General features: G+C 35.5%; 1 protein-coding gene across 5 annotated transcripts in view; it reads left to right on the top strand.

Moving 5' to 3' along the window:
- Nucleotides 1-12,574, top strand: part of PTPN2 (protein tyrosine phosphatase non-receptor type 2) — a 65,931-nt gene that overhangs the window by 42,456 nt on the left and 10,901 nt on the right. For 4 of the 5 annotated variants that reach the window (XM_008159608.3, XM_054723766.1, XM_054723765.1 and 1 more), the window contains exons 5-7: nucleotides 1,197-1,334; nucleotides 8,402-8,611; nucleotides 9,559-9,711. In XM_008159608.3, coding sequence (XP_008157830.1) covers nucleotides 1,197-1,334; nucleotides 8,402-8,611; nucleotides 9,559-9,711 — 501 coding nt within the window. The remainder of the gene's footprint in view (nucleotides 1-1,196; nucleotides 1,335-8,401; nucleotides 8,612-9,558; nucleotides 9,712-12,574) is intronic. The other variant, XM_054723767.1, reaches the window with a different exon arrangement.

Below are 12,574 nucleotides of genomic sequence, written 5' to 3'. Positions count from 1 at the left end.
AACAGTTTACATGCTGTCTTAATGCTTAAAAAGTCAGTTTGGCAAGACATGAAATCCTTTTTATGTTAGCTTTTCTTTGAGCAACTTAAATATATTACTTCATTTCTTTCTTGCATTCAAATTACTTTCAATGTCAAATGGAAATCTTACTGTTTTTCCTTTATAAGTCACTTTTTTTAAACCTCGGTTACCCAAGGGATTTTTTTTCTCCACATACTATTAATTGTACCTAAATATGTCTATGTTGGCCATTCTGGGTTAGTTTCTCAAGCTGCATAGTGTACTCTTTGAATATGTGAGTTGAAATATGTTTTTCTCTTTTTAAAGAAAAATTTATTGAATCACATTTTTATTATTTATTGTTCTCTTACTTGCTTTGGTGTTATTTAGGTCCTCCTATTATATATGTGTTAGATTTTCTTTGCCCATTTTTATATTTATCACAATGTCTCTCATTCTATTTGTCACTTCATTTTTTTTTTTATTTCATTTTAATTTTCTTTTCCTCTTAAGAAATGATATGTTTTGTTTATTCATGTCTCTGTTCCTTTTAGTTTAATTAGTCTTCTTTTCTAAAATGATGTGGTCTATTAATGAAATGACTAACCTTGCTTCAGCCTACTGGCTTCATCATTTGGCTTTTGGGAAGATGCTTTTATTGTCACAAACTGAATTCCATATTAGTAGTTCTGCCAAAAGATAATAACTCTAGGTAAAGGTGGGTTACCTTCTGATACTCTTGCCTGACTTAATTTTAGTAAGTAAATATGCAGTGTTATTTCTAGATATGTAGCATTTAGTAGTAGATTCATAGGTATTTATGGAAACTACTTATAATAAACCTTTTCAATATTATTGAATATAAGATGTTTGTAAGTGTTTGGTACTTTTGGAAACATAAAGGGAATTGCCAGTATGATGTTAAACTCTACGTTATCATGCTTTTGAAATGACAGGTTCATTTTTATTTTATGAGTATGATACCTGTTTATGGTTTCATGTATAAGTTATAGGAACATTTTACAGACCTGCTCTTATAAAATGCCCATCAGATTAAAATAAACTGTGACTGTTCTTAGATTTGGGTTGTTACAGAAAATAGTATCTATGTATGTGGTTTGTTTTTCTCCCCAACTTTTTATGGTTTTATAATGTCTATATTCTAAATATATATAAATACATATTCTTAAATTTAGGTTAAATGTGCACAGTACTGGCCAACAAAAGACGACCGGGAGATGCTGTTTAAAGAAACAGGATTCAGTGTGAAGTTCTTGTCAGAAGATGTGAAGTCATATTATACAGTACATCTACTGCAGTTAGAAAATATCAATGTAAGACTTTTCATGCCCCAAAGATTGGATTTTATATGAAGATTTAAAGAATTACTCTTTATTCGATTTTTAAAAAAGTATAATTGACACAATATTACATTAGTTTCAGGTGTTCTTTGTTATTAGATTTGAAGTTTGGAGCAGCACATACATTTTTATCATAATACTTCCTTTTCTGGACTGTTGAGATCAAATGAAGATGTGTATGCAAAGCACCTGACAGAATAGGAGCCTAGTAAACGACAGCTCCTGGTACTCACCACTGTTCAGAGTAGCAAGCTATTTAAAAAATAACGTACTGGAAGGTTGTTGATTTAAGTGATTCACCACACAGAAATTGGGCGTTACTGAATTGGGAGAAATGATGAAATAAATTGAACACGTGGTCTTAAGAGTATATACTTGGATTTTTCCCAGAAACATAAGAATTGTTCTCTGTTACTTGGTTGAGATACACGTAAATGGTGGATTGTGAGCCTGCTATTGTCAAGCTGGGGATCAAGCTTTCTACCCTTTTCCCACTTGCCTCTTTTACCTTCTTTGTATTGTAATTAGAATAACTAGAAAATATGAAATGAGAGTGATTCTGAAATGCAATTAGAAACTAAGAAAAATAGGAAAATGTTTGCCGGCCATAAATACATAAGAATGTATCTAGTCCAAACAAAAGAAAACAAAACAGAATGTATCTAGTCTATAATGTGAGAGACTGTTTTAGTTAACCATTAAGTAGATTGATTGGTTAACATGATTATTAACAAAAAAGCTTTATAGAGAATTAAGGGATATACATAAAAGTACTTTCTAGATACCTAGAAATACTTGTATGGTTGATCTCTTGAATACCTCTGTTTTTATTTTATACTCTAAGCGTAGGTGCATACTATGTACTTTCCTTGACATCCATAACTAAGCTTATTATGTGACCTCTTTAGGTCCTCTAAGAAGGCTCAGGGTTGGGAATTATAAGGCTTAGACTTAATACATTTTAAAATTTCCCTTACTGTATTTATTCTGCACCAACTGTTCCATTTACATATGTCTTAAGCTTCATTGAGATCCATCAACAGCTATTTGATACTGGATTGTACAATGCTATTCCCAGAAACAGAATTGCATTTCCATAAACTTCTCATGGTTCTCTGAATCATCTTCTTTTGGTATTTATCGCAGGTACCTCATCTCTGGCATTAAAATGAAGAAGGGCATAGATGTTTTTCCCTGTTTCTGAAACCTAATTGAAAATTGATTTTATCTCAAATAATAAAATAGTGACTTCTGTATTTTGTTTATCAGTTCACAGAGCACTTTCACATATCATTTGACCCACAGTGTTCCTAGAATGTGGATAGAGTAAATATTCTTACTATCTCTTTATTTCATATTTTCTTTAAAAACCACCAAACACTAAAATCTATTAGGTTATAGGATCCCCCCCCCCCCCCCCCAATCCTATAGATAGACTACTCAGCTAATAAGTGACAGACCAGAACTCAAATTCAGATCTCCTATATTCTAATGAAATGGGGTTAAGTCTTTTCAAAAGATGCTAATTTTAGAAAAACAAAATTCTTGTTCTAAAGCATCTTTCTAAAGTTGAGGTTACCATGTGAGCTGACGAGCCACTCTGTTTTAGTTGCTAGCAACTGCTTGATTTCTTACTGGCCTGGGTTCAGTCTACCATAATTAAATAGCAACAATTTGTTTATATTCTATTTTACAATCTTTTTGTAAGAACTAGGAATGTTCAAAGAATAAAATAGCATTGCAGTATGAAAGGTAGAATTGCATTTGATTAGATATTTAGACTCTGGAACCAGATTGCCTGAGTTTAAGGCCCAGCTCACCTTAAACTTGGTTGTGTGATTGGTCTCATTATTTAACTTCTGTGCCTCAGTTTTCTCATCTGCAAAGTGAGGGTAATGATGTACCTGTCTCATGGGGTCGTTAAGTATCAAGTGAATTAATACCATAACAATGTCAAAGACTCAGTGCAGGATCCATAGTTATTAGCTGTAGTTGCCTATATCTTTTTCCTTTGTAATACTAATGAATTGAAAAGGACTGTGGAGTAAGGGCAATTGAAAAGAACAGGTTGAGGGAGAAAGAAATAATGAGGGAGGGGGAGAGGTGATGAAGTAGGGGAGGATAGCCAACCTCACCTGCAGATATTTTTTTTTAAGCTTTATTGTTGAAAGTATTACGTATGTCCCCTTTTGCCCCTCATTGACCCCCTCTAGCCCGCCCCTGTCCTCCCCCCCACCCCCCTCACCCCCATTTCCCCTGCAAATCTTTCTTGATATCCCTGAGCTTCAGAGAACCAGTTGTCTTCTAAAGGAGTCTGGCTTGTATCTATTAACAGATCCAGGGCAAAAAGCTGTCTGTGCAGGCCCTGCTCTTTTACAGACCTCTTGTCTAATGGAGCAGTAAAGCTACATACCAGAAGTTTTCTCCAGTGTCTTGATTAGAGCTAAGAGTCTGAACTTTGGCCCTGAATGAAGAGATTCAATCTCTGCTTTTAAAGTGGCCCTGTGGCTTAAGCTGTGAAGATATTTTTGAGGGGCTTTTAAAATACAAGGTCATCAAGAGTACTTACTTGTTTTTTAGGTGTTTTTTCAGTTGCCTTTCACTATTTTCCATAATATTGTTGGCCAGCTTTATGTTTATCAAGTTCCAGGAATACTATTGTAATGCCAACAGCTGGCCTTCTGTTTCTCTGTTCCTGTAGATTTGCCCAAAATAGATGAGTGTGTAAGTATTATGAAGTTTAGCTGGGATTTGAGTTAAAATAGCATAAAAGTTTATCCCACCTGGAATGTCCCTCCTCTCTTCTCCATTTGTAGCCTTCAAGCGCTATCACTTGTATCCATTTTCTTACTTAGGTCTCATATCTGTGATGTATTTATTTCTAACAGCTACAAGCTTCTCTCCATAATTTAAGTTTTACCATTGTACTGGCTTGTTCACTATTTCTGAATGTGTATTATGTATTTTGACTCCATATAACAAGGTTTTCAACTCCTCATGGGCACGGTCCTTACCTGTTACCTTTGAACTTCCCTTTGCCATTGCACTGAGTACATTTTTCACCATACTACATCTGAGTGGTCATTCTCAAACACAGGCATGATCCTTCCACCATGTTCTAAAAACCTTCCATGTGCAATGCAGAAGTCTATGATCCGGCCCAGTCTGGTCCTTGCCTCCTTGTCTAATCTCCTCAGGCACTCAGGATTTGTTCTTGCTAAAAGACTTACACTTCCACCTAGGCTTTTCTTTGGGGGCCCATGCCCCTGAGTATTGCTTTTTTTTTTTTTTTTTCTTAGAATGAAAACCCCATACCCTAACTATTCATGTCACTCTCCTCCCCTTTGGATCTTGTGAGTTCTATTAATCTTTCAAACCAAATCAAAGTAACTAAATATTTAACATGGACGATATAAGTCTCCTGGCAAAAATAAGAGACTAAAGTAAGGCAGTGACAATGAGAGTACAGATTTGATAAATCAGTATTTAGGATATAAGGTTAACAAACTTCGATATTCTTCAAGTGCAGAGGAAATATTAAGTGATGAGATTGAAAATGTGGAGAGTTTACAATTGATTGGAGCTTATTAGGGGCTACAATAAAGGCAATTAGTGAGTATAATAGTTTCAGAAATAGTTTATGTTAAACATTTATCATGTGCAAGCATATGTTAGGCACTTTGCATTCATCGTTTCAGTTATTCCTCACAATAGCCTTCTAAGGTTAGTACTATTGTTAACCCCATTTACAGTGCTTATGAAAGCCTTTTGGAACCATAATCTTGGTACCTCCTATATATGCTTAAAGTGTAAAAATAATTAGACTTGGAACCATAGAGCTGTATAGATTTTTTATACTAATTAGAAACTATATAATATTATGTATATTGACAATAAAAATAATAATTAACTTGAATGACTTTAGATGGCATGCACTTAAATTATCATTGCCTTAATGATAATTAAGCTATCAGCTCCCCGTTGTCTCAAACCTACTCAACTCTAGATTGTCTTTCTGGTCTCCATATATAGGGTGGGACAGACGTAGGTTTACAGTTGTGACTATTCGAAATGCAGAGTTTACTTTTAATGTTATTTATTAATATTGTATTTTTCATACAAATAACAGTAAACCTACTTTTGCGCCCTCTCTCCCCCATATAATGAGTTTGAGATCCTTATTCAAAGACTTTAAAATTCTCCTTCAAAAAATGTAAATGAGATTTTTTTTGCCTTAAAAAAATAGTGACCCACTGACATTTTTATGTAGAGTTAGTACACATAATGCAACATTTTACAGAGAAAATTTAGCTGGCATGTACAGAGCAGCTAGAGATGGGGATAGCTATGCAGTTGTGGATGCAAACCAGTTGTATTTGGGTGTGAGGTACAAAAGTGGGAAAGGGGTGGGAGGGACAGACTGGGCATCACTGAAGAAAAACTGATGTGACATGGTGACTTAGAAGGAAAGAGTACCTTCACAGTTTTGAAATAAGGAGTTTGTCAGATACTCTAAAGTCGAAATGTAGAACTTGTTTGGAATAAAGATTCATTTTGTTTTAGCTCTATCCTTTGGCAAGCCTTTCCTCTCCCCCCTCCCCCCCGCCCCCATGAAAAAGAGGGAAAGGGGCTCCAATTATGCATATAAACATTTTTTTTTATGCCACAGAGTAAGCATAAGTCTCTTAATGCTTTATGTGGTCTTTTGGGACTTACATGGTTTTATGAGTTGTGTTTTTTTAATCTTTTTTTTTTTTTTTCAGTTTTCTTTTTTTCAGTAGGATTAAATTAAAGAAGTTTTTTAGTATAGTCTGGTAGAGAAGAAAAAGACTGATTTTCAAAAATCTATTAGTGCAGAAGACTGTATTATACAAATAGTTGCGAGCATTTCTGGGAACTGGCTTTGAGTATCTCAGACAGCATGACCTGAATTTGGAAAAAAACACAAGGGAGCACTAGTCTTGAGCCAAAATCATACAAGCAAAGAAAAAGCAAGCATTCACTTAGGATTGTGAGGTAACCATAGGTTTTGAGCCAGGAGCTGATGCAATAACTGAGCATATAATCACATAGGAACACTGGGCCACACCTTAAGGAGCACAGCTTATATGCAAGGAGGGTCCTGGGGCTACCTCCCCAAGACCTGGGGTATCCAACAGGTTCATACCTTCCTGGTTTAGGCTCACATGGACCAGGTCTGGCTCTGTTGTGCATGGTTAGCACTGCATGGTGACTGATGACCACAGCAGGTGGTTTTCAGGTTGTTAGCTATTTATGACTTAGTAAAAACCTTCTTAATTTGAATGTTTTAAGTACCTTTCTTTAATACAGTAAATTTAATTCCCTCTTGCATATACAGTAAAATACAATCTTTTTAGTATACAGTTCTGAGTTTTGACAATGCATTTAGTTGTTTAACACCCCCCATCAACATCCCTCTCCAAATTTTCTCATGCCTGTGTCCCAGGTGCCCGGGACTGTGGGGCATGCGGCTTGTCCCTCTCCTGGGCTGCAGGTGCAGATGCTGGTGCCTGGGACTGTGGGGTGGGCGGCTTGTCCCTCTCCTGGGCCACAGCCTGGCTGGTCCCCATTTCCCTCTCGCGAGCTCATTTGTGCCTGGCTGGTCCCCATTCCTCTCTCCCCAGTGTTGAGTGTGTGAGCGTTATGGGTTGAAGGTGTGAGGGTGTGATGACCATTTGCATATTAGCTCTTTATTATATAGGATAGGGAGATCTTCTAGTACCCTAATATATTAATCTGTGCAGGATCATGATATATTTGGAATTATGAAAGCTGGATATAAAATTAGTCACTAACACTATATACTGAACCTTTTTAAAAAAATATTTTTAAATTTCTACACTGTTTTATCAGTTCTATACCTGACTGATATAACTTAGTCTGGGTCTTAGGACTCTTAATTTCTACTGAAAAAGGGGAAGTTTTATTATTTTTTTAATGAAAACTGACTTTAGTTTTGAAAATTTATATTGAAAGCAGGATGCTATAATAATAATAATGTTTAGCTGTTATCCATTAAAAATATCATGACTTTTTATGTTGCTTCAATAGCTTCTCATTCCAAAAACATAATAAAACTGAAAAATTGTGCAAAGACATGTTAGAGGATTATTGCTTTGTTTACAGAAATGAAAAGTATAAGGCACATAAGTGCTTCTTGGGGCAAAAGGCAGTTGGCAAAAGCTAAGGAACATTTTCATAATGAGTTAGTCAGAAATATAAGATCATCAGGAATGTCCAGGAAGTGATAGTGAATGCCAGGCAGGCATTAAGAGACAGGAAACATTTAGCATGTTGGTAAACCATTTTAGCAATCAGTAAAGGCATATAAACAGTTTTAGGACTGGAAATTATTACCATAGGGAAAAGCAGCAATTAAAAGAGCAATTTCAATTAATTTTTAAAAATTAATTCTTAAGTTGTTCCTCTGTGCCTTTGTACCAGAATCTAAAAGATAATTCATAGAATGGAAAAGATTATATCTTAAAAAAAAAATGGAATTTTTAAAAGGGAAACCATTAAAGAAAGTAAAATTATACTGGTAGACATTTTTAAAAGTAGGAAAAAAATCCACTCATCATCTCATATGAATTAAACAAAATAATTTGCAACATATATGGTACAGGTTAGTGGTTAAGAACCCAAATGCTGCACCAGATTGCATCTTCAAATTCTGGCTCTGCCAATTTCTCAATGTGTGATGTTGGATAAATCACTTAACCTTTTAGCTCTGTTTTCTCCTGTTTCTATAAATGGTTTTTAAAAGGATAGTTGAATGATCAATACATAAAACACTTAGAATACACCTGCAAAATAATGTTAGTTATTATTAAAATATTCTAAATGCTAAAGAAAATCTTTCCAAACTTGTGTAAATTATTATCAAAACACAAAGGAAAAATCAGGTACAAAAAGTCCATAGGATTAAAAACATTGCACAAAATACATAATCTTTCTGAAGTAATTTTTTAAAAGAAAAAAATTAGAACTAACTTTTCCCTTTGATTTTTACCTTCTAGAGTGGTGAAACCAGAACAATATCTCACTTTCATTATACTACCTGGCCAGATTTTGGAGTCCCTGAATCACCAGCTTCATTTCTGAATTTTTTATGTAAAGTGAGAGAATCTGGTTCCTTGAATCCTGAACATGGGCCTGCAGTGATCCACTGTAGTGCAGGCATTGGGCGGTCAGGCACCTTTTCTCTAGTAGATACATGTCTTGTTCTGGTAAGTGCCTCTTATGATCTAATTTTAGGCATGTTTACTTTTGTATTGTTTCCATTACCAGAAGTAAGCTCTAATGTCAGTATCCTAGAACTGTGTTTTTCTAATTTAAACTTCTGCCTTTTTACAAAAAAAAAAAAAAAAACCAAAAAACTAAAAATCTCATGTACACTATTGCAGCTGCACTTACAAGGTATAAGAACAGTTGCACCTTAATACATCTATTGATGCCTATATATAGTATACTTCACTCAAAAATTCCATTGGTATATCAAAATGAACTTTGACATGCTTAAAACTCCAGTGTCTATTCTATTAATGGTGAATATTAAAACTGAATTGTGTTTGTGCCTGTTCCCTGTCAAACATAATTTCAACAACTTTTTTCTATTTTAGGAGGGGGGGGCAGTATGGTGGTTATCATATCATATCAATAGTCCAAGGCTGGTGCAGTGGCTCACCAGTGTCATTGAGGATCTAGGCTCTTTCTGTTTCCTTCTTCACCATCTCCAGATGGCTGCTGTGCACAGACATGAAGGCAGAAGGGCAGAGGGCAAAAAGCTTTACTCCTGGCACAATCTTCTTTAAAAAAAAAGAGCACTAATAATCTCAGTGAACCTCTCATTAAGCTAGAACTGGTCATAAATCCTTCCTTAGACCAAGTAATGGTCAAGTTGAATGAGGTTACCGTGATTGGTTTGGAATCAATTGTGAATCAGCTAAAGGACCAAAGTCCTCCATCTACTACTTAAACAGTTGAGGTGGGGGGAGGACAGGTGTCTGGGGATGGTGGTTTTGTACAGAGTTACAACTTTGGTGATAACTTACCCTTTTTTTTAGGAAGAACATAGGACTTACCAAAACTCTTAGCAATTATCTTGTATTGCTTCTCTTTCCTGGACTCTTAACAACAAAAGGCTTGAATAATTTACTTTCTACCTTATTTGCAGATGGAGAAAGGAGATGATATTAACATTAAACAACTGTTACTGAATATGAGAAAATATCGAATGGGACTTATTCAGACACCAGATCAACTCAGATTTTCATATATGACTATAATAGAAGGAGCAAAATTTATAAAGGGAGATTCAAATATACAGGTAAGCTTTTTCAGGGAAAAAATAGTACCTGTGTAATAAATATGATTAGCATCAAATAACTGCACTCCATTTAAGCAACTTACAGTCTCCCTTCCAAAAGGCATATTTACATTAATGTGGCAAATCCAGCTGGCCATCTTAAAGTTATAAAATTTAAGCTCACTTCCTCAAATATACCTACCTTCGAAATCCTGCCTGTTACTCAAAAGCCCTACTGGGAACAATATTTCATTAAAGAAAATAAAATTTTCATGTAAGGAGAGTTTAAGCATTTATTTTTATTTATTTATTTATTTTAAATTTCTTTATTGATTAAGGTATCACATATTTGTCCTCATCCCCCCCCCATTCCCATCCCACACCCCTCCCCATGCATACCCCCACCCCCCTGTTGACCTTAACCACTGGTTAGGCTCATATGCGTGCACACAAGTCCTTTGGTTGATCTCTCCCCTTTACCCCCACCCTCCCTTACCCTCCCAGGAGAGTTTAAGCATTTAGTCATTAAAATAAAATAGAGAAAAAAAAACACACACAAAAAACAACAACAAACATAAACCAGAAAATTTAGGTACTTTTCCTCATTAAAAACTTGATCTGAGATTATAGACTACTTAGTTTATATAATAGATATTTTATAACTGAGTAACTTGAGTACTTATGGCAGTAGAATGTTATATTTTCTCAGGTTGGTGGCTTTATTCTTTTGAAAATATTCTTTAAAAAAATTTTTTTTTTTGAGAGTTTGAGGCAGTTGATTTTTGTGTACCTGTTTAATTGAGTGAGTTTGCTGCTCAGAGGCATGGCAAAATGACATTATTGTGTTTTATTTTAATCACCAGCATTAATTTTCTCTCTCTCTCTCTCCCTTTCCCTCTCTCTCACACACACATACACACTCACACCCTTTGCTAAGGGCTTTTCTTATTGACAGATTCTGAATTTGTTGCATATTCTCTGATGTGGCCCAATAAGACTTGATTTTTGGCATTATCTCATTTTTTGACATTGTTGAGTTTTGTCTAGAATAAGGCCAAGTTGCTATAACTAGGATAGAAACTTCAGATATTAACCAACATAAATTCTGGAGACAATATAATATTTTTTATTGGGTACCTTTTTTTAAAATATATTTTTATTGATTTCAGAGAGGAAGGGGGTGAGAGAGAGATAGAAACATCAATGATGAGAGAGAATCATTGATCGGCTGCCTCCTGCATGCCCCCTCTTGGGGATTGAGTCTGAAACCCTGGCATGTGCCTTTGACCGGAATCGAACCTGGGACCCTTCAGTCCGAAAGCCAATGCTCTATCCACTGAGCCAAACTGGCTAGGGCTACTGGGTACTTTCTTAAACTATCTGGTGTTTGAAGTTGCTGTGCTTTTTACAGATAATCATGAGGGTTTATATGATAGTTAATCCAGAGTACCTGGCTTAAAATACTGACGCTACTATTTATTAGCCACATAGCCTTGGATAAGTTACTTAAACTCTCTCAACCCATCTCATCTATTAAAATGTTATAATAAGAACAGTAGTAGTACCTACCTACTAAGATTCCTGTTAGGATTAAAAAGTAGTGTATTTGAAACATTAGGACAGTAAGTGCTTAGTAAGTGTCTTGTTTCCTGACTTGCATCTTCTTCAATATAAAAAAATCTATTTGGAATTAATAACAAAAATTTGAAATAAGGGAAGGAAGAAAAATGATATATAGTCATCTAAAGGGAAAACATCTTACTCTAATGTTCCATTATGGTAATTTTCATAACTATTGGCAAAATATTCTTTCTGGATATGGCTTAAGTCCTCTTAGGTCCTTGCTCAGGAGAGTTTAGTTTCACCCTGTTGTTTCTCAGATGAATTTCAGAGACTTCTGTCCTTAAGGTCTGCTTCCTTTCTGGCCTCGTCTCACAGGATTCAGCTCTATGTGTTCTCATCTTCTCACCAAATTGTACCAAACTGTATTACTCTCTGTCTTCCAAATATAATTATAGAATGTTACATTCTCTTAAGTCTTTTGTGAACCTACTACTATAAAACAAAAAGATACGTTAATGTACAGCTTAATAAAATAGACACAGGAAAGTTGGAGTGTGGTAAAATGCCCTTTTCTTTTTAATTCCTCTGTTGTATGATAATGAGGCAAGTTAGAAAATAGTTTATCAGTGTATTAATGAATTTTCCAGGATTTTAAAAAATGTAAATATACAAGCATTGGTTTTAACAATGCTGTTTTATATCAAAGTAAAATTCTGCAACAATAGCTATATAATTCCTTATTCTGTAGACCTGAGACGCCATTTTCCATGATAGGGTCTTCAAAGAGGGCCACTCTGTCTATACCAAGTCATTTTGTGCCAGTGTTGAAGTTACAAATAATCAAAGCCATTGCTGTCCCTTCTGCCTCCTCTACTACTCTTGTTATTGGCAGGAGATGGATGGTTGTCTTATTAGCCCTTGAAAGACTTCAGAGGCAGTGATCCCCTGTGTCGAGGTTATACTTACCTTCTCCCTTTTTGGCCTGTATTTTGTCACTGCCTTTATCTTCCAGAGGCCTAGAAATACTCTGCACCTCTTCTTCCTCGTCCTCTCTCTCTAGGGAGGGTGGCAGTAAGGGCAAAGGAGACTAATGCTTGCCAGATATGATGCTAGGCCCTTTCACCTGTCATCTTATTAATCACAACAGGCTTCGGGGGTAGGTGATGATGTTTCATAGATGAAAAAATGTAATTTTTCTTCATTGTGGTTTAAATCCTGCCCACTTTGAAGTCTATGCATGCTAGAGGAGTTTTCCCTAACCTGTTGGTGGGCTAGCTACCTGGAGCTGCTAGAATGCCTGGTAGGGTCAACCAAATTAAAG

This window comes from Eptesicus fuscus, chromosome 12 (assembly GCF_027574615.1).
Source record: "Eptesicus fuscus isolate TK198812 chromosome 12, DD_ASM_mEF_20220401, whole genome shotgun sequence".
Classification (NCBI taxonomy): domain Eukaryota; kingdom Metazoa; phylum Chordata; class Mammalia; order Chiroptera; family Vespertilionidae; genus Eptesicus; species Eptesicus fuscus.
The sequence above is the reverse complement of the archived record's forward strand: the minus strand, read 5'-3'. Positions and strand labels throughout refer to the sequence as shown.